The following is a 23,092-nucleotide window of genomic DNA, read 5'->3' as shown; positions in this document are numbered from 1 at the left end:
GAAAAATGTAAAAAATATTGAACTCTTGTTAATGATATGAATGCTGAAGTATGTAAAGGAAAATGTATCAACGTCTGCAATTTACTTTCATCAGTGAATACATCAAAAACTAAATGCATTTCCCTAGCCCCGTGGTCGGCAAACTGCGGCTCGAGAGCCACATGCGGCTCTTTGGCCCCTTGAGTGTGGCTCTTCCACAAAATACCACGGCCTGGGTGAGTCTATTTTGAAGAAGTGGCGTTAGAAGAAGTTTAAGTTTAAAAGTTTTGGCTCTCAAAAGAAATTTCAATCATTGTACTGTTGATATTTGGCTCTGTTGACTAATGAGTTTGCTGACCACTGCCCTAGCCGGTCTAGCTCAGTGGATAGAGTGTGGGCCTGCGGATTGAAGGTTGTGGGCTCGGTCCCCAGTAGGGGGCGTGCAGGAGGCAGCCAAGCAATGATTCTCTCTCATCAATGATGTTTCTGTCTTTTCCTTCCTCTCTGGAATCAATAAAAAATATATTTTTAAAAAATAAAATACTAGTATTGAGGAGAAAAATTAATTTCTTGGACATAAGATTTTAAGATTAAAAGAGGCCACAGTAGGCTAAGATTTAGTGTTTACACCCCATCTAAAACCAACAAAGAACCAGAATGAGATGGGACTAGGCAAGATCAGTTATGTCAGCTATCTCACTGCTCCTGCCTCTGACTTCCCCAGCACCCCAGGTTATACTGATTTTCCCATCTGTAGGGTCAATCTTTGCCTGTTTATCCTGCCATTCCATATGTAGTTAATATGGAAACATAAACAGCTGTCCACTATATGACCATCCCGACTGACATACACATCACCCTCCAAACAAAGAAGCTCAGAAGCTGACACACTTGTCCATATTCCCAGTCTCATCATGTGGCTTCCTGAGCCTCTTCTGCCCACACTCAGGCTTCAGATTCAATACCCCTATGATGACCAATGATTTCTGGGATTACTCTGGCCCTTTTAATTCCAGCTCTGGGGAACTAGTTGTAAGGGTGGAGTTTCTGTTTTGGTTCTTGTTATCTCATCAGGTTTCTGTGGTCACTCTCCCAGTTTGGTGTCTGAGGCCCAGACTATCACATAAATAGATGATGACTGCTGTACCAGAATGACCCCAGGACAGGCGGCTAAAGAAGGCTAAAAAGGGTCCTTGACTTAGAAGGCATGAGGCTCACAAAAGGGTTGAGATGGTAAAAGCTACATCTAAAGAGCCGGAGATCAAGCCTCATAGTTATGCAACAAATATATTTAAGTTCCTACAATGTGCCAGGCACTATGCCAATCACTGAGTAATTCGGTGGTGAACAAAATAAATATAGTCTCTGACCTCACAGAGCTTACAGTGGTGGAGAGGTAGTAAATAAACACAAATTAACAAATACATATACACATTATTATAAAACTACAGAAATAGGGTTCTTTGTCAGAATATTAAGGAGATCCACTTTAGACTGGGTGGGGAGTAATGTCTCTCTGAAGAAGTGTCATTTAAGCTGTGACCATGTGAGGTGTCAAGGGGAAGAAATTATCAAAATGAAAAGGAAAAGATACAAAAGTTTATGTGACAGATTAATGTTAGAGGAAAGGGAAGAAAATTTATTTGACTGGAGCAGCATGAGTAAGGGGGTATGAGTTCTTGGATAAGGTTTCAGACAAGTGAGCATGGGTCAGTTCCTGGTGAAGGCCTTTGGATTTTATTTAAGTACTAGAGGCCTAGTGCATGAATTGGTGCACTGGTGGGGTCCGGCTGGCCCACACCGATCAGGCTGGTTGGCACGTCATAGCAACCAGCTGTTACAATCGCTTGGCTTTTATTATATATATTATTTATATATATAGATAATGGGAAACCACTGGGTTTTAGACAGAGAAATGAAGTCTTCCTGAGTACTATCTGCTCCAGAAATGGCTCCAGTGCTGGGTACCAAGTCTTCTGGAATAATACAAGAATGTAAGTTCCAAGCAATCAGGAATTTTTATCTGTGCTGCTCACTGCTCTATTTCCATGCCCAAAGTAATAGGTAAACATTTGTTGAATAAACAGTATATCTCTAAAGATAAAAGATCTGATATATCATTGTAGATTTAGGTCATACTTAGAGTTTCAATGATTCTGTTCTCCTTTATGCATCTAACTATGGTTTTTACATCATAGATACCTCTTATTGCTTTACAGTAAAGAAAAGGTAACTCTCTAGCACATACTCCAAGAGCAGAAAGGCTTTTAAAAGAGAAGACTATTTATTTGGTGTTCTGATCACAAGTCTTATTGGGAAAGGGAGAGTCTCCCTTATAGTTTCAGATAGTCTAAATAGTAAGCAATTGGAACTCAATGGTTCATGTAAGTAAGAGTCCGGGGAAGTATACCCAGGCACCACTGGACCCAGATGCTCAGGCCTCATCATAGGATGCTAGTTCCCTCCATCCATGCTACAATTCCCTTTACAGGCTTTGTTCTCAAGCAAGCTCTTCCTAAATGGCCAAAAAGACAGTTACTAGGAGCTCCAGACATTCAGACTACCAGTCCAGCAATCCTAGCAAAAAGAGAATGCCACTTTCCCACAGTGCTAGCTGAAGTCTATTGGCTCTGATTCCCTGACTCGGTTTACATATCCACTCCTGAACCAATCACTGTGGACAAAAGAATGTACTATTTTTCATGGCCACATCTATTTGGTGTTCCCACCACTGAAGCGGGGGAACAGTTGATTTCGCCTAAAACCCAAGTATAGAGAGGGGTCATTCTCCAAAGGAAAACCAAGATGCTTATGCCAGAAGAAGGGAAAGTGAATGTTGGGTGGACAAATAAAAAGCCAACTACAGACTGATAAGAATCATTTCTATGTGCAAAGAATATTAAAGACAGAGAATAACTAATAAACAATTGGTCTTTTTTTTTTCCAAAGGAACACACATATTATACAAGTGCAAATCTTAAAATAAGTTTATGTATATAAACTTTCTGCTGTTTCCTCCAGGTTTGGATGAGTGCAAATTTCAAGTGAATACTCCAATCCAATGCATGAACATGAAAAAAAAAAAAAAAAAAAACCCTAACTCTTAAATTATAAATGTTTACCCTGACTTATGTCAGGAAGGCAACAACCATTTATAAGAATTTTGTGCATTTCTAAGGAAGTTTTAACTTAATATTTTATAAATTAAGCTGAAAATTGCTACAATGTGGAAAGCTAAATGTGGTACTTATTTCAAACTGCTAGATGCTATTCTGCATAACATTAAGAATAATTTGTGGGTGGTGAAAACATAATACCATATACAGGTGAAGTATTATAGAATTGTATTCCTAAAACCTATATAATTTTATTAACCAATGTCACCCTAATAAATTCAATGAAAAATAAAAAAAAGAATCATTTGTCTTTTGGACCAGTTATTTCCATAATTTAAAATGTATTCTGTTTTGAGCATTTTTATATTTAATCAGAAACTTAAAATCTTAAGTGTAAATATCATTGAACCAAATATGAGAACATTGAAAAATGCTGATCTCAATGAGACATTAGTGGAATAATAAAGTAGACCCTGAAACAAACAAATTCTACAATAATGAAAAGTTATTTTTTAATAGAATTCTTGAAATAGAAGAATGACTGAAACTGAAAAGAGAAAAAAAAAAGAATTAAGTAGTCCTACCAAAAATGCAAAATCAGTTAACTATAACCAATAGGAAAAGCATAACAGAGGAAATCTGAATCTTGCAATGTAAGTACTGGGGGGGAGGGGATTTAAACACATTGAGTAGAACCAATGACCTATTAACAACTATTAACATTTGTGAGACTCACATACATTTGCAAGAACATCATGTAAACATAGCTGGAAACTTTAAGCTTCCATGAGGGTAGAGAATTAAAACTAAATAATCATTATTCTTACTCTGCTATAGCTCTAAAGCCTAGCATAGTGCCTGGCACATAATAGACATACAATAAGTTGCATCCAATTCAAAAATCCTATATATTAAAAATGCAAATTGACCGAACGGCGGAATGACCAGTCGCTATGTCATGCACTGACCATCAGGGGGCAGATGCTCAATGCAGGAGCTGCCCCCAGCCCAAAGCCCTAGGCCAGCCAAGGTGGATGCCAGCAGGGGCCCCCCCGATTGCCCTGCCAGTAGCCCCACAGAGGGAAGCGACCGGTGGCGGTGGCAGGGGTGGGGCCAGCAAGCGGGTGGCACCAGGCCAGTCAAGGCAGATGCCAGTGGGGGCCCCCTGCCAGTCACCTCACAGATTGGCCCTGATTGAAGGCCAGGCCTAGGGACTCTACCCATGCACGAATTTTGTGCACCAAGCCTCTAGTGGCATATATAATCACTTAACCCAGTTATTTCCATTATTTATTGGGTTATTTGATCTGGAAGTGAAACCAGTTAATATAATAAAGCATCTACATAAATTTAAATCTACAATCAAATATGCCACTCATATGTTGGGGTATGTTTTTCAGGCCTGAAAAAGATACAAAACCCCTACCATCTGTATTTAGTAGAGTTGCACTGCCACAACCAAGATCCTTCTTGGATTGTTTGCAGAATACCAAATTCTTAGTTGGGTTTCCCCAAGAAGCAAATCCTAAGATAAGGATTGAGTGCACTTGGTTTATTTGGAGCAGTGACCCTCACAGAGGGATGGGAAAGTAATAGAAAAAAGGAAAGACATTCAACACAGGAACATTGTAAGGCAATTACCCCAGTCGACACCACAAGAAAGCTCTAAAATTATTACAGCAAAGGGGTGAAGAACCTGAGTATTTATACCTTTACCCCATAGATCAGTGGGTTAAGGGCGATCACCTGAGAGACATTAATTTCCACATTTTTTTAGCCTCCCCAAGCATGTGGGCAAAGTGGATTAAGGTTGGCCCCTCAACAAAGATGTCATTGCTGGCCCTTGGAAGTCAAGCTGGGATGGGTGGAAAATAGTAAAAGAATCTGAGAAGATATGGGTGAGACACTCATAGTGTCTGCTACACTAGGCAAGCAACAATAATCTCTCTATATATAAAACCCTAATATGCAAATAGACAGAACAGCGGGATAACCGAACAACTAACCCAGTCGCTATGACATGCGCTGACCACCAGGGGGCGCACGCACGGTACATGGCGGCATCAGCTGCAGTGGGATGGTGGAGCAGGTGAGTGGGGACCCAGACCAAGGCAGGGGGCTAGTCGCTGTCATCAGGGTGAGCCTCTGGTGGTTCCTGAAAATTATTTGCTCTTGCGCGCCGTGGTCCCACCTAGTGCTCACACCTGCTGCCGGCACTGGCCCCGCTCACACCCTCAGGGCTTCTGCACCTCCCCCTGCTCCTGAGGGGCGATCAGGGCTGGCATCTGCCTCTCGCACATGCTGCTGGCAATGGCCCTGCTTGCACCTGCTGCCAGCACTCAGCACCGGTCCCGATGGCTCAGCACCATCAGCAGGTATAAGCAGCAGCTGCCAGCCCCGAGGGGCAATCAGGGCAGCAGCCGCCGTTCGCACCCGCTGTTGGTGCTGGCCCCAATAGCTCTGCGCTGTCAGCATGTGGGAGCAGCAGCAGTGGGAGCAGGGCTGTCGGCAGACAGGGGACTGGGGGCCAGAGCGGGAGGGGCCGGGCGGGGTTGTGGAGGATGGGCCAAGACCCGCCCCTGTGCCCACTGTAGCCTTGTGGCCCACAGTTCCTTTCAAGGTGCACGAATTCATGCACGGGGCCCCTACTTGTTATATAACAAAAGAGGCCCTAGAGTAAAAAAGAGGATATGATAATAAAATGATTCCACTTTGTTAGTTTAATAACAAAGATGGCTTATATTGATTAAGTTTTGAATTGTCTGGATGTATGAGTAGGGTAAAACTTACTCTCAGTTGATCATGTATAACTTCTTAGCACCAGGCTAAATATATTTTAAGGGCACTATAGTTAGTGGCCACTACTATCTACACTCAGTAAATCACTGTTGCTTGATGAAGGAGTGAATAAATGACTTATGACTGAGCTATCCAGGAACAAATATACCAGAACAAAATATGCACTCATAGTAGCCCACTTGCTATGAACTTAAATTTTTTTAATTCACTTTTGACAACAGGGATTACTTTGATGCAGGACTTTTTCTTCTGTGAGACAGCCATATACTGTTTTAGCCATACAGTATCAAGAATATAAATAATATATTAAACCCCAATAATTTCCCCCTAATATAAACACAATTACACAGTAAATTAAAAATCTAAAGTAAAAAAGCATCTTGAAAGATGTACAGTTATTTAATTTCTTTTTCTCTGTATGTTCAATGTCCCACATTCTTTCTCAAGATCTAATGGCATTTCAAAGCTAAATTTTTTTGTATCTTTTATCTTATTTTTTTAAATTTAATAAAACTTTATTGTTCAGATTATTACAATTGTTTCTCCTTTTTCCCCCCATAGCTCCCCTCCACCCGGTTCCCACCCCACCCTCTGCCCTTACCTCCCCTCCACTGTACTCATCCATAGGTGTACGATTTTTGTCCCGTCTCTTCCCACACCCCACACAACCCTTTCTCCCTGAGAAATATCAGTCCACTCCCTTTCTATGCCCCTGATTCTATTATATTCACCAGTTTATTCTGTTCCTCAGATTTTTAATTCACTTGATTTTTAGATTCACTTGTTGATAGATATGTATTTGTTGTTCATAATTTTTATCTTTACTTTTTTCTTCTTCTTTCTCTTCTTAAAGAATACCTTTCAGCATTTCATATAATACTGGTTTGGTGGTGATGAACTCCTTTAGCTTTTTCTTGTCTGTGAAGCTCTTTATCTGACCTTCCATTCTGAATAACTTTGCTGGGTAGAGTAATCTTGGTTGTAGGTTCTTGCTATTCATCACTTTGAATATTTCTTGCCACTCCCGTCTGGCCTGCATAGTTTCTGTTGAGAAATCAGCTGACAATCGTATGGGTGCTCCCTTGTAGATAATTAACTGTTTTTCTCTTGCTGCTTTTAATATTTTCTCTTTGTCTTTTGCTCTTGGCATTTTAATTATGATGTATCTTGGTGTGGTCCTCTTTGGATTCCTTTTGTTTGGGGTTCTGTGTGCTTCCTGGACTTGTAAGTCTATTTCTTTCAGGTGGGGGAAGTTTTCTGTCATTATTTCTTCAAATAGGTTTTCAGTATCTTGCTCTCTCTCTTTTTCTGGCACCCCCATAACTCTGATGTTGGTACGCTTGAAGTTGTCCAGGAGGCTTCTTACACTATCTTCAAATTTTTGGACTCTTTTTTTCTTTTTGCTTTCCCGGTTGAGTGTTTTTTGCTTCTTTGTATTTCAAATCTTTGACTTGATTCTTGCGTTCCTCTAGTCTGCTGTTGGGTCTCTGTATATTTTTTATTTCAGTCAGTGTATGTTTAATTTCTAGTTGGTCCTTGTTCACATCCTCGAGGGTCTCGTTAAATTTATCAGCCTTTTCTAGGAAATTTTTGAAAAACCTTATAACCGTGGTTTTGAACTCTATATCCAGTCATTTGTTTTCCACCATTTCTTTCGTTTGTGATCTGTTTCTTTGTCTCCGCATTTTCGCTGCTTCCCTGAGTTGGTAGGGTGGCTTTGTGTGCTAGGGGTCCTATATGGCCCAGTGGGTTGGCCTCCCAGTTACCTGAGGTGGACACTCTTGGTGCACCCCTTTGTGTACTGTGTGTACAGCCTTGTTGTAGTTAAGTCTTGATTGTTGTTGGTGTCACTGGGAGGAATTGACCTACAGGCCAATTGGCTGTGAGGACCTGCTGTGTTTATAATGGAAGAACTGCTGTGCTGGAGACACGCTTATGGGGCAGGACTTGTTTCAGTGGGACTTTGGTGCTCACTGAGTCTGCCTCTTGAATGTGTCACTTATGGATGTGAGAAGAAATCTGGTGTCGTCTCACACTGGCTCTGGATCTCCAATGGGGTGCAGGTCAGCTACTGTCTGAGGCCACCCAGCAGGAGCTACAGTGAGAACTACAGTTTTCTCCTCTTTGCTTGGGGTTTTGAGGTTTTGGAGCTGTCTGACCAGAGCTGCAGTTTGTTAGGTTAAGCTGCGATAGGGTAGGCCACTTATATGCAAAAGCCACTGCGTGGAGCTTGGGTGGGTTTGTAGATTGTGCGGGGCGGGGTCTCAGGGAGTCACTAGGCTAGGGCGTGACAAACAGCGATGGCTGCCAGTCAGCCGTCTCTGCGTCTCCTCGTTTCCAAGTCCCCGTGTCCTGCGCCCCAGCACAGTAAACAATGATTGCTGCGCACACCTCTGCAAGAAAGTCACCCTCACTTTCCGACCTGATGGCAGACAGTCCAGCTTCTCCCCGTAGGGAATTGGGTCCCCAGCATCTCCCCAGAAACTGGAGTTCAGAGTAATAGGGAGCTTGTCTCCCTTTGGGTTGAAAAAAGCAGCGCGCCCAGTCGCCCGCCACCAGCCCGATTCACGCGCCTCCGTACCTCAGCTCTTCAGCACTTGTGCACGTCTCAATGCTCTTTTCTCTTTCCTTCTAGTTGTAGAACTTCCACTTAGCCAGCTTTCCTGTGGTTCTGGGTGATAGACCTTTTGTCTTTTAGTTGTAGTTTTGAAATTGTTGTGTGAGGCAGCAGTTTAGGTGTTTACCTATGCCGCCATCTTGGTTTTCCTCCTAAATTTTTAACATAGATTTTATTTCTTATTATAAACCTCCAGTTAAATTTTGTTACTTTCAGAAATCGTCTGTATGCCTGTTCAGTATGCTTCAGTGGAGGTGAATTATCATTTCTGATACCTATTTTTCTTTACAAATTAAGCTAAAGGCACAGGAAATAATGTATTCTTTGTTTTTCAAAGGGGATCGATTTGAGTTATTAAAGTTGATAATGAGCCTTTTAGAAAAAAGCAGAAATCAATTCTGAGCAGGAAAGTTAAGGTAAGCAATATTATAAGAAACTGAAACCAAAGATGACTTCATTTTTGTTAATTTAATAAGTACCATGTGTCAATTAGAATGTTATTGTTTTTCTTTTAATGAAGATGGCTTATACCAATTAATTAAGTTTTAAATTATCTGGATGTATGAGGTGTAAAAAATATTTAGGTTGATCAAGGATTGCTTAATTTGATCTCAGAATAAAATTTCCCTTTAGGCTATGAATTGCATCCAGTGTAGACCAGGATAATGATATACCTTAAGCAATTGCCATTTATCAAGAAAACCAGAAGTATTTACTAGAATAAATCTCTAAAGAAATTTAGAGATTTAAAACCCTAACATAAACTGAATGATAATACTTAATATTTTTATCCTCCCCAAATTATCAGTATCTCCTTAATGCCATCCAGCATAACATCACATTTAATGCACTCATTACTTTGAGTAAACCAATAAAATGGAGTTACTGAATTTATAAAACCAAAGATTACAGCCAAAATCAAGTTGTTCTCAGCAAGGTGAATGGTCCCATGGACCCTACTGTAAACAGTTTTCAACTTCAGTCAAAAGAAATATATATTACAAATCAGAACAAAATCACTAACATCAACTTCCTTTTTTTAAACAATAGGAAAATGGGCCCTCCTCCCTGTTTGTTCAGTGGTTAGAGTGCCAGCCCCTACACCAAAGGGTCTAGATTCAATTCTCAGTGAAGGGCACATACCTCAGTTGCAGGCTCAACTCAATGTGCGTGGTGCAGGAGGCAACCAAATGATGTCTCTCTCAAATCAATGTTTCTCTCTCTCTCTCCCTCCTCCCTCCCTTCCACTCTAAACATCAATGGAAAAACATCCTCTGATGAGGATTAAAAAATAAATAAATCTATTAAACAATATTAAAGTGATACCAATAAATTTTAGTTCTTCAGAATGAATTAAAATTATTTATTAAATATATGCCAGTGCGTATATAGTATGACATTGATGGTTCTGAACTCTGACTGGGCTATGAAATAGAAAGTAAGGCTGCCCCAGTCACATCTTAGACCTAGTGTATCAGAATCTCAAGGAGTAATACTCACTAACTTATCTGTAGGCTGAGGCTAACTTGTTTCATCATGTTATCTATTTCTGTTCTTCTATATAGAATTCATTCATATTAACATTTTGGAGCACCACATATTTTCCAGGCACTGTACTATATATTTTCACATACCATTTCAGATACATTAAGCTTTAGAGATAGACTGACATGTTAATAGTTAACAATATTGCCCTAACCGGTTTGGCCCAGTGGATAGAGCGTCGGCCTACAGACTGAAGGGTCCCAGTTTCGATTCCAGTCAAGGGCATGTACCTTGTTTGCGGACACTTCCCCAGTAGGGAATGTGCAGGAGGCAGCTGATCGATATTTCTCTCTCATCGATGTTTCTAACTCTCTATCCCTCTCCCTTCCTCTCTGTAAAAAATCAACAAAATATATATTTTTAAAAAATAGTTAACAATATTGATATGATTCATATCCCTATAAATAACACAAACAAAATAATTTATTTATTTTTGTTAATCCACACCTGAGGATATTTTTTTTTCCATTGCTTTTCAGAGAAAGAGAGTGGAAGGAAGGAAGAAAGGAGGAGAAAGAGAGAGAGACATCGATTGGTTGCCTCCCACACAAGCCCCAACCAGAGGTGGGGAATGAACCTGCAACCCTGGAACCTGCCCTTGATTCGGAATTGAACCCATGACCCTTTGGTGCACAGGGCAATGGTCTGACCACTGAGCAATACTGGCCAGGGCCACAAAATATTTTAATTTTGATAGGAATATAGTATAATTCACATAGCATAACCCACTTAGCTCAATACTGACCTCACAGTTAGGCTTCAAATGTTAAAAATTTATCATATTAGCCCTGGCCAGCATGGCTGTTGGTTGGGCTGCATCCTGTGCACCAAAAGGTTGCTGGTTGGGTTCCAGGTCAGGGCACATGCCCAGGGTTTCAGGCTTGATCCCCAGTGGGGTTCGTGCAGGAGGTGGCCAAAGGATGTTGAGCTCTCACACTGATGTCTCTCTCTCTCTCCCTCTCCTTTCCTCTCTTCCTCTAAATGAATAAAAATATTTTTTTAAATTATCAGATTATTTCCTTGTTTTTAACAATGCAAGCTAAAACTACTAGTGTGGGTTTAATAATCCATGCTAATATTGTCATCTGCACTTCAGGTATGATATTCCCTTAAGAACAGTTGTCATAATTCATTGCCTGAGTGTCTTATAACACTTCTAATATTTCTTCAAATATCTGAGCACTAAATACTGATTTCCCAAACTTAGATAGAACATGTGAATATTGAAGATTAAACTAAAACCCCCTTTGAAGATTTCCTGTTTAGACTATTTCCCTTAATGTTCTGAATGCCCCTGGGCATAACTGAAAGGCCCTGTTACTTTTCCTGTACCATGTGTTAAAGTTTAAGTGAGTTACATCATTGAATCGATTAACAGTTTTTAAAAGATTAATTAGCATCCCAACAGAAATTTAACTGAACTTTTCATTAACACCTTAATCTTGATAGTACCAATTTTCCTCTCTGAACACTCTGAATACCCAGAGACGGCTTCTAAATATGGAGCCTCTATTTACTTAATGGAGCTTTATACCACTGAGAGCAGCTCTGTGGGGTGCTGGGGAGCTCAGAGGAAGATGTGAAATGGGCCGCTAACGAAAAAGAATGCAAACTAGGCCCTCTCAGCCTTGCAGATTTCAAGCACTATATATCCCTTACTCTGATTGCAACTTCAGCAGAGTGAAGTGGTTTGTTTATTGAAATAATGAATAGTAGATGGCATCCATTTTAGTGGAAAGTTTTAATTTGTGATTCCCTGAGGCTGTGTGAAATGAAGCACCCTTATTTATTCCTATAAATGAAGCCAAATTGCTTCTGGAATTTCTTCAGAGAAAGACCATCAAGAACATTGATTTGACACATTAGTCTCTGAAATAAAACATTTAATAAATGTGCTTTTGTAGTGAAGAACATTATTTCTATCAAGATTATTTTTATTCCTGAAGTATGTTATTAACTGATTAAGTTTCTACTTTTAAAAAGTGCCCTAGCCCTGACTGGTTTGGCTCAGTGGATGGAGCATCAGCCTGCAGACTGAAGGGCCCCGGGTTCGATTCCAGTCAAGCGCATGTACCTTAGTTGCAGGCACATCCCCAGTAGGGGGTGTGCAGGAGGCAGCTGATCAATGTTTCTCTCTCATCGATGTTTATAACTCTCTATCCCTCTCCCTTCCTCTCTGTAAAAAATCAATAAAATATATTTTTAAAAAAATAAATAAATAAATACTGCCCTAGGGCCTAGCCAGTTTGGCTCAGTGGATAGAGCGTCAGCCTGCAGACCAAAGGGTCCTAGGTTCAATTCCAGTCAAGGGCACATGCCTGGGTTGCAGGCTCGGTCCTACGTGCAGGAGGCAGCCAATCAATGATTCCTTCTCATCATTGATGTTTCTATCTTTCTCTTCCTCTCCCCTCGTCTCTAAAATCAATAAAAATATATATATTTTAAAAAACTGATGCTGAGGACATCGTGATGTTTAAGCCTGCCTCAGAAATTCAGAAAATAAAAATCTCTATTCTGTCTGATTTTACGTTTATTTTAGTTAAATTATCAGTTATTTCTGAAAGCAATCATTAGCACCACAATAAAATCTTATTATAAAACTTCAATGAGCAAATGGATTAAACAGTAGTGAGTTTTTAGAAATATGAGGCTAAACTTTACCCTTGCAAAATCTTAAAAGAGAACTATCTTAAAAATTAGTAATTTTAAGAATGGAGAGATTTAAATTGCCTAGGAGAACAAAACAATTTCAAAACTCTCAAATACTTAAGAAATATCCATGATAGAGAGGAGAATAAAGATGGCGGTGTAGGCAAACACTTGTACTCACTGCCTCCTACAACCACATCAAAATTACAACTAAAATACAGAACAACCATCACCCAGAACCTCTGGAAAGCTGGCTGAATGGAAGTCCTACAACTAGATAAGTAAAGAAGCAAGCACATTGAGACTGATGGGAGGTGCGGAACGGGCTGGTCTGGCACCCACGTGTGTCGCTTAATCAGGAGGGAAATCACCTCTGTGGAGGCCAACCAGAAGAGCAAGGGGTCCCAGGCCCACACCAGACGCCCATCCCAGGGTCCTAGACCTGGGAAAAGAAGTCCCTACTGGCAGTATGAACTACCAGCTGTAAAAACCAGTGCAGGTGGACTGAGTGACACACAGGCTGCTAGAGACCCAATTGCTCCCCTTAAAAGGCTGGCACCACAAACTGAACTTACAAGTTCCTGCTTCCTCTGAGCTCCAGTGGCGGGTGAGGCTCTGGGGGACCCAGACACATATGAGGAGAAACTGGACTGTCTGGCAGGAGCTTGGGGGTGGCTTTCTTCTAAATAGAGGTGCTTTCAAGGATCATTGCTCCCCTCCTGGGACAACCCCCCCCCCCCCGGCCCCCGGTGCAGAGCTGACTGGTAGCCATTTCTGTTTGCTCTGCCCTGGTGATTCCCTAAGATCCCACCCCACCCAATTTACAACCCCACCCAAGCTGTGTGCAGCAGCTTTTGCATATGAATGGCCTGTCCTTTCTCAGGCTAAAAACCTGTCAAACAAGCTGCAGCTGGGTCAGGGAGCCCCAGATCTATCAATAAAAGGCCCAAGACCTGGCACCAGCACCAGCACCAGCCTGCCTTGCCTCACAGCTGGGCCTCATCTGGGCACTTCCAAACCCAATACAAAGAGGAGGATTCTGCACATCTCTCTGTAGCTCCTGCTGGGTGGCCCTAGACAGTGGCTGACTTTGCACCTCCCTGGAGACCCAAGAGCCAGTGTACCCAGTGGTCAGAGTCAGACCATACCAGATTACAGCTCTTCACATCCGTAAGGGACACACTCAAGGGGCAGACTTAATAAGCACCAAAGCCCCACTGAAGCACGTCCTGCTCCATAGGAGTAGCTCCTGCATAGGAGCTCTCCCACTGTACTCACAGGCGGCCCTCACAGCCAATTGGCCTGGAGGTCAATTCCTCCTAGTAACACCAACAGCAATCCAGTCTCAACTACAACAAGACTGTGCTTACAGCCCACAATGGGGTGCACCTAGAGCCTCCAGCTCAGGTGACTGGAGAGGCTGAGCCACTGGGCCCTATAGAACACCTACTACATAAGGCCACTCTACCAACTCAAGGAGACATAGTAGCTCTACCTAATACATAGAAACAAACACAGGGAAGCAGCCAAAATGAAGAGACAAATAAACATGTCACAAATGAAAGAAATGGAAGAAAGCAAACCACTGGATACAGAGTTCAAAACCATGGTGGTAAGGTTACTCACAAATCTTCTAGAGACCTCCAAAAAAATGGAAAAGGACCAGTCAGAAATTAAGCATACACTGATTGAAATAAAGAATAATATACAGCCCTAACTGGCTTGGCTCAGTGGATAGAGCATCGGCCTGCAGACTAAAGGGTCCCGGGTTCGATTCTGGTCAAGTGCATGTACCTTGGTTGCAGGCACATCCCCAGTAGGGGGTGTGCAGGAGGCAGCTGATCAATGTTTCTCTCTCATCCACGTTTCTAACTCTCTATCCCTCTCCCTTCCTCTCTGTAAAAAATCAATAAAATATATATTTTAAAAAAGAATAATATACAGGGATTTAACAGTAGAGTAGAGGATTCTGAGAATCAAACCAACAATTTGAAATATGAGGAAGCAAAAAACACCCAACCAGAAGAGCAAAAAGTAAAAAGAATTAAAAAATATGAAGATAGTGTAAGGAGCCCATGGGACAATTTCAAGCGTACCAACATCCACATCATGGGGGTGCCAAAAGAAGAGAGAGAGCAAGATATTGAAAACCTATTTGAAGAAATAATGACAGAAAACTTCCCCCACCTGGTGAAAGAAATAGACTTACAAGTCCAGGAAGCACAGAGAGTCCCCAACAAGAGGAACCCAAAGAGGACCACACCAAGACACATCATAATTAAAACATCAAGGTCTAAAGACAAAGAGAGAACCTTAAAAGCAGCAAGAGAAAAGCAGTTAGTTACCTACAAGGGAATGCCCATATGACTGTCAGCTGATTTCTCAAGAGAAACTACGCAGGCCAGAAGGGAATGGCAAAAATATTCAAAATGATGAATAGCAAGGACCTACAACCAGGATTACTCTACCCAGCAAAGCTATCATTTAGAATTAAAGGTCAGATAAAGAGCTTCACAGACAAGAAAAAGCTAAAGTATTTCATCACCAGTATTATATGAAATGTTGAAGGGTATTCTTTAAGAAGAGGAAGAAGAAGAAAAAGAAAAAGATAAAAAATATGAACCACAAAATGGCAACAAATATATACCTATCAACAATTAAATCTAAAAAAATCAAAATAAATAAAAAATCTAATGAACAGAATAAACTGGTGAATAAAATAGAAACAGAGGCATGGAAATAGAATGGACTGACGAGTCTCAGAGGAAAGGGGGTTGGGAGGATGGGAAGAGATTAAATAAAGATCTTATATGCATATATGCATTACCTATGGACACAGACAATAGGGTGGCAAAGGCCTGGCGTGGGGTGGGACCTGGGTGGAGGGGGTAATGGGGGGGGGGGAAAGAGGGACATCTGTAATAATCTCAACAATAAAGATTAAAAAAAATAAATAAAAATACCATTGCTTTCTCACACCATGTAATTTTAAAAAATAAATACACAGTATTAGAGACAATGTTAAACACTGAATTTGTATAAATATCAAATATATTTTTCAAATTTTTGGTAGAAATTTTAATAACCTTTTCTTCATAACTTTTAATATAAAAATGTATACTTGAAATGGCTACTATCAATTCCTGATCAAGACATTTTAAGAATGAGTTCTTTGAATTCTTTATTGTCATCATCAAAGAAAACTTTGTTCACACAAGTAAATGAAAAAAAGTATAAATTATGTTAAAGACTAGTAATTCTTTCTTTTCTTTAAATGGCAAATGTAATGGTCAAATTCTTGTGATAATATAAATAAATGAATTTTGAAACCAGTTGAATTTTTCATGCCACATATTTCAAAGACAATGGTACTTTATCTGCAGGACACAGGGGCACCACAAATGCAATTGCCTTGCAGCTAGCTTGGATGGAGGGGGACTAACGTTAGCTACAAAGAGAAAGGTCAGCTATCTGTAATGTCAGAACAAAGGCTGCCTTGAAGCTGCATCTACCAGAATACTCTACCTTCACAGACATACTCTTACCGGCCACACAAACCCTTCTAGCAACTCCATGGTTCTGTGAAAAACCTAGGATGAAGATATGAGATAAACTTAAATATTAAAGAAATGCATACATTTGGGGAGCTGCTTTCCAGCTGTGTCATTGAAATGCCATAGCTATCTTCTGTGTATTGCAGTTTTGAATACAGTGCAGCTGAAAACTACTACTGAACTTCCAGAAAAGAATATTTGATCAAGTTGGACTAGTTTGGTTCTGTGACAAGGAGTTAAAAGTAGCACTTTCTAGGTACAGAGCTCAGCCTAAACAGACTTATGAATAACTAGTAGCCCTGTGCACGAATCCGTGCACCAGTAGCTCTCTGCGGGGCCTGGCCGCTCCGCGCCCACTGCCCAGAGGATCTCCACGGCCCAGGGGCCCATCTGCGGCTGGGCACGGAATGAAGCAAGCATTCCGCCAGTCCGCTCATGCTGCCCGCTGTCAGTGGCCGCCCCTCCGGGACTGGGGGACTCTGGTGGGGCTGAGAGGACTGGGTGCTGCCATCTTGTGGCTATGGGTGCTGCCTTCTTTGCGATGGAGTGACAGTTAATTTGCATATTTCCCTTTTATTAGATAGTATGAACATGTGTTGGTTGCATACCTTTCCCTGCTTTGCACCTCCCAAGAGTCTTCAGATTTTCCTCTGGTTAGCAGCTGCTCCTTCTCAAAGCCCATGCTTCCTTAAGTTCTGGATATAAGCTAAGATATTTGCAACCTCAAACCTCCTGGCCTCCATTCCTCACTCAAGAGTAAAGTTGCCAAGGGCTTTTTCTTTTTTTATTTCCATTACTTTCCAGAGAGTGGAAGACAGGGAGGGGGAGAGAGATAAACATCAATGTGAGAGACACATAGACTGGTTGCCTCCTGCTCACACCCAGAAGACTAACTGGGGCTGGGGTACATATATGCCCTTGACTGGGTATCAAGCCCGAGACCCTTCAGTCCCTGGGCCTACACTCCAGCCACTGAGCCAAACCAGCCAGGGCACCAAAGGCTTTTGAAAAAGGAAGTTCCTGCTCTTCTGAAATCGCTACCAAAGAGATTCTCTCCGTCATTACACTGGAAAGTGCAGTATGTCAGATGAAAAATGACCCACAGGGATGAAAACAGGGGAAAGGAAAAAATCTTACTCTTTTTATATATAAACAGAAATATGCACAGAGTATAAAAACAAATATACAGAATATCTGTGGTATTAACACTTTAGAGGGCATTAGAAAAAGTCTTAAAACATTCCTTGGGGAGGCAATCCTATATAATAAAAGCCCAGCAACCAAAACAGTGGAACGACCAGAATGACCAGAGACCAGAACAACCACAGCCCCTTGCCCAGCTGACCCCGTCCCCCAGCAGGGACCCCACCCCAATCCAGGGCCCCCATCAGGGCAGGCTGGCCAGCCTCGACCCATGCACCAGGTCTCTATCCTTTATACTATCCTATATAATAAAAGGGTAATATGCAAATTGACCCTAATGGCAGAATGACCAGAATGCCCGCTTGACCAGTCACTATGAGGCAACCCGCAACAGGGGCGGAGCCGATGAGTGGGCAGGAATGGCCGACCTCTCGGTCCCTTCCCCCGGCCATCAGGCTCCAATCGCCCGATGGTGAATGGGGAACCGGGGTGGGTGGCGGTAAAAAAATTGAGGTTAACTAAGATGGATTCAGCTCCTCTCCCTCATTTCTCTGTATTGACCCTTGAACAACACAGGGGTTAAGGACATTGATCCCCGTCATGCAGTTGAAAATCCATGTATAACTTCTGACTCCCTCAAAACTTAACTACCCTTGGTATCCAAGGGGAATTTGTTCCAGGACCCCTCACAAATACCAGAATCTATGGATGCTCAAATACCCAATATAAAATAGTGAAGATCTATGCATACAGTTGGTCCTCCACATTTGCAGACTCCTACCCACAGATCAGAAACAACACAGATATTTACTGGGGCGGGGGAAGACACCCACAGCCCTAGCCAGTTTGGCTCAGTGGATAGAACATCGGCCCATGGACTGACAGTTTCCAGGTTCAATTCCAGTCCAGGGCATGTACCTCGGTTGCAGGCTCGATCCCAACCCTGGTCAGGGATCATGTGGGAGACAACCAATCAATGTGTCTCTCTCACATCCATGTCTCTCTCTCTCTCTCTCTCTCTCTCTCTCAAAATCAGTGGAAAAATATCCTCAGGTGAGGATTAACAATAACAAAATAAAACAACACCCACAAATCTGCATATAAGAGAACCCACCACTTCAAACCCCTGTTGTCCAAGGGTCAACTGTACTTAGGATTCTGATCACAAGTGACAAAAATACAACTTGAATTACCTTAAATGAAATATGGAAATTTACCAGTTCACATAATCAAGTCACAGAATGGGAGAGGTAGATTGGACCTTGGTGATGACTGAATCCAGAAATATAAACACTGCTGGGACTTTATCAGATGCTAGTGAAAAGGTGTCAGGCAGACATCCCTCTCCTCCCCCCCCAAAAAAAGACAAGATGGTCTGCAAGCAAATAGACATGAATTGATTTTAGACTAATATGAATATCCTAAGTCAAAATCAGTGGATAAGACACAGAAGCAGAAATATTGGGGTAGATGTTCAAAATCATGTAGGAAATTCACTTTAAAATGCATCCAACAACAATAACAAAAAGAGCCTGGCCGGTGTTGCTCAGTGGTTGAGCATCGACCTATGAACCAGAAGGTCACGAGGGTCATGGTTCATTTCCGATCAGAGCACATGCCTGGTTTTTGGGCTCAATCCCCAGTACGGGTCGTGCAGGAGGCAGCCAATCAATGATTCTCATCATTGATGTTTCTAGCTCTCTCCCTTCCTTTCTGAAATCAATAAACATATATTTTTAAAAAGATAGATTCATGTATGTATGTATGTACTGATGGACATATGTGATAAATCAAGCACAATAAAATATTAATGGTAGAATCTTGGTAGTAAATATATGTCTTCACTGTAAATTTTTCTGTATGTTTGATATTCTTCATAACAAAATGTTGGGGGTGGGAGGGGTTACAGGCAGAACAGCAGAACAGCTTCATGGCTATAGTGATTAGTCCCTTGTCAGCAGAATTCTAGTCCTAAACCAAAGGTATAGAAAACACCTCTTGCACTCCAAGGGAGGACTGGCAAAAGCTATTCATTCATCCAGAACATATAACAAATATTTCTTGAGTTCTCATTTGGTAGCATCCACTGTATTAAAATCAAGGTGTTAAATCAGGTATGACCTGCAGAGTGAGAGCACAAGGTTAAAAGGTGATCATTCTAGTTTGGGAATTCGTATAGAATAACTACAGGTAAAAATGGTTATCCCATTGCTTCAAATTGGTTTTATTAGTGCACTAAGCATCATTTTACATGTAGAAATAAAGCTGATTTCTTACTTGGACAACTGAGTAGATGATGGGATCCTTCATGGAGACAGAAAATGCACACAGAACAAGTATGTGGTATGTGATAACTTTTAAATTTGCTTTTAGAATCTTGAAATTTATGTGTTACATCTCAATAGAGATGCCCAATGGGTTCAGAATTCTGGAAGAAAACCTGAGTGCTGGGAGAGATTGAGAGTCATCATAACAGTGTTATAGTCAAAACCCTGAGTAAAATCATCCAGAGTATCGTGAGAAGATATTATTCTTTCATTCTTTTATCCATTCACCAAGCTCTCATCAAGTGTTTCTAGAACTATGAATAAAAAATAACAGTATTTTCCAGGAATTCATAACTTTTTTCTTTTTTAATCTTCACTTGAGGATATGTGTTTATTGATTTTTAGAGAGAGAGGAGGGGAGAGAGAGAAACATCAATCTCCTACTGAGAGAATTTGACATCCTTGGTCCTTAAACCTTCATCTCTAACTCCAATTTTCTCATTAGGCTTCAAGTCAAACTAACTAAATAGAGAATAACAGCTAGTTTAAAACTAAAAATTCTATTGATAGCACAACACAGGCCCTACTATCCGCTTTGGAGATACATTGACCTAGGTTCTACTAGCTTGTGAGGACCATAATTGTTTTGACAAGGAGAAATTGAGATGTTCTAAATCACAGCCCCTGAAGAGCGAGACAGAACTGTTCCTTTATTGCCTGTTGGAGTTTTGGATTAATATCCAGGTGGCTATTTCCATAGATTATTTTAGTCAGGCATCATTTAACTGCAGGAGCCTCTGCTTGCTGTTTACACCTGGGCTTTCCAGAATGCTGCCCACAGCCAATGTACAGGAACAGGCATGTCTTTATGTGGACATAGAGCTGGCCTCACTTCACCTCCTCCCACCCCTCTGCTTATAACTAATGTAAATTTTTGATGTACAAAAATGCTTGCAAAACTCTACATGCTACACATGCTGTCTTTTCTACCTAACCATACTTCTTGTGATTTAGACTCCATGTCCCAAGACTGGTCTTCTTTTTGGCTAGCATTCAGGCTCAATGAAACCTTACTTAAAAAATACACTTCACTATGGAAGTCAATTTTTTTGTTTAACATTTTAATCTTTGAGTCTATTTTCTCATGTCCTGAAAATGGCAAAAAAAAATTTTTTTCAAGGCTATTATTAATGGTTAATTATAAATGCCTGGTGCTCCACACTCTATGTGTACTATTAATGCAACCCACAACTTCAGATAAACACAACAAATTATATCAAATTATAAATACCTACTTTATCTAATATTAACTTCTGTTCCTGAGCACTCAGTCTATGTATTGTTATTCAGGTTACACGCGCTGGCTTGCTCTGTATTATCTGCTTTAGAATCTCTCTTAAGAGTCACGGGCTGGTTCAAAGTAACAGTAGTAACTGCTTCCTTCCCTATATATTGAGGGAAACACATTTTCCAAGAATCCTTAAAAAAAATAGTTCAGCTTGGTTTAGGAGTACAACTAGAAAGTAAGTTTCGTCACAAAAACAGTCCAACACTAGCCCGGCTGCCTGCCGGTCTCTGAAAAAACGGGAGCGGGTCCATAACAGACGTCAAGAATCTGAGTTGAAACCAGAGCTTTCAACTTTCCCGCTGGTTCCTACAAGGCCAACCGCACCGACGTTCCGTCTTGCTCTGCGCCACTTCCGTTCGCGCATTTTAAGTACGTCAGAGCGTTAGCTCTCGCGGTACCAACTGTTGCTGAGGCACTTTAACAAAGATCTCGCGAAGTTTGTTCTCCAGATCCCAGTTAGCCTCTTACCCTCCCCCACCACACCCTCAAAACTGTTCTTCCTTTCTCTGTCTCAGTTACAACATTCTTCCCTCCCTCAGCTCTCGTCCCCCCCTCCCGTTTCCGATTTCAAGCCGGAACCGGAAGTCTAGTGGGCGGGGCTCGGCGGCGGAAAGCGCAGAGGAGCCGGAGCGGGGACTCGGCTGTGGCCGCGGCCCCTGTCCCTTCCACGGGTCGCCGTGGCTCCAGGCTGAAGGCCGGTCCGGAGGCGGGTGGGCGCGGGTCTCCCCCGGAGTGTCCGGGCGGCAGCCTCCCCGGACCCCCCCGGGCTCCGCGAGAGAACATGTCTACAGCCTCCGCTGCTTCCTCCTCCTCCTCGTCTTCGGCCAGTGACATGATCGAAGCCCCCTCCCAAGTCCTCAACTTTGAAGAAATCGACTATAAAGAGATCGAGGTGGAAGAGGTGAGCGAGGCCCGGCTAGGAGGTGCGGGCCCCGGCCGGTCCCGCCTCTGCCTAGTCCCGACTCTTAGGGCGCCTCTCTGTCCCTCCGATTCGCGGCGCCCCGCGGGGTTCACCCGGGAGTCCTCATCACCCCACAGAGACCGGGTGTAGAGGGAACTCGAAGCGTACAGCTGCTCCGAGGTAGTTCTCTCTTTGCCTTACTTAGGCATTCTTGAGTTGGATTTGCTGCTCAGGTGCCCGGATTTGAGTCCTCTCAAAGGGGAAGGTGAACTGGTGAGACAGTTCATCTCTAAGTAGTGAATCCATCCGAGACCGTGGCCGTTCTGGAGTGTCCTTTCACCGAGACGCGGCGCTCTTCGGGGCCGAGGATTGTTCATCTCGCTCTGCCTGGCACGTAATGGGTGCTCGGTAAATTTCTTGATAAATTAATGCATCTTCATGTAGAACAAAGTGTTTTCCCCGAGTGTGGAATGGTTTCTTTCGCCGATTCCTTAGAGCAGTAGTCAGAATATTAAATGTTCTGCCTTCAATTGGACTCATTTAGATGAATTTCAACATGAGTAATGCAGGCTGCTTACGATGAAAAGCTATTTCAAGTAGCATATTCTGAGGAGATAACTAATGATTTCCGTGACAACTAGAATATAACATCAGCTCAGAAATCTCTGTTAGAAAATCCGAATCCATTCTCTATGCTGTCGTAATTTAAGTCTAGAGCAAGGTAATAACGTGTCTTTAGTACATTGCTTCTTTTCAAATTCACAGAGGAGTAGATTGGTTCTAAGGACCATTAACATTTAGAAAAGTAAAAACTGTATATATTTTAAAGACTCACTTTGTAAAGTGTTAAACTTTGGTTGAAAATACTATCAAATATTATTTGTGCATCATTTTTAAAATTATTAAGTACTTTGCATTACATATGCCATGAAGAACCCTGTATGTCCTATATTATAGATTCTCAGTTATCACTACTTTCAAAGTCCAAATTATTTTTAAGTAGTGGAACACTAGAAGTAGTGAGATAATTATCATTTAACAAGTAAGTGTTTTTCTATGCATGTTTTGGAAAAATAATGTATTAATCATATTTTTTATTTCATAAAGTAACCTTAGAGATCACTGAGAACAACCTTATTTTACAAGGTAGTATAAGTGGGATGAGAAAGGCCTT

The 23,092-nt window shown here is 41.7% G+C and overlaps 1 protein-coding gene across 3 annotated transcripts in view; it reads left to right on the top strand.

Moving 5' to 3' along the window:
• Nucleotides 1-21,626: 21,626 nt before the first annotated feature.
• The window catches only part of MAP3K7 (mitogen-activated protein kinase kinase kinase 7), a 74,627-nt gene continuing 73,161 nt past the window's right edge, over nucleotides 21,627-23,092 (top strand). For all 3 annotated transcript variants that reach the window (XM_054721912.1, XM_028135490.2, XM_008150194.3), the window contains exon 1: nucleotides 21,627-21,918. In XM_054721912.1, coding sequence (XP_054577887.1) covers nucleotides 21,799-21,918 — 120 coding nt within the window. In that variant the 5' untranslated portion in view covers nucleotides 21,627-21,798. The remainder of the gene's footprint in view (nucleotides 21,919-23,092) is intronic.

Source organism: Eptesicus fuscus, chromosome 10, assembly GCF_027574615.1.
Source record: "Eptesicus fuscus isolate TK198812 chromosome 10, DD_ASM_mEF_20220401, whole genome shotgun sequence".
Taxonomy (NCBI): domain Eukaryota; kingdom Metazoa; phylum Chordata; class Mammalia; order Chiroptera; family Vespertilionidae; genus Eptesicus; species Eptesicus fuscus.
Note: the sequence above shows the minus strand (reverse complement) of the source record. Positions and strands in the feature narration are given on the sequence as shown.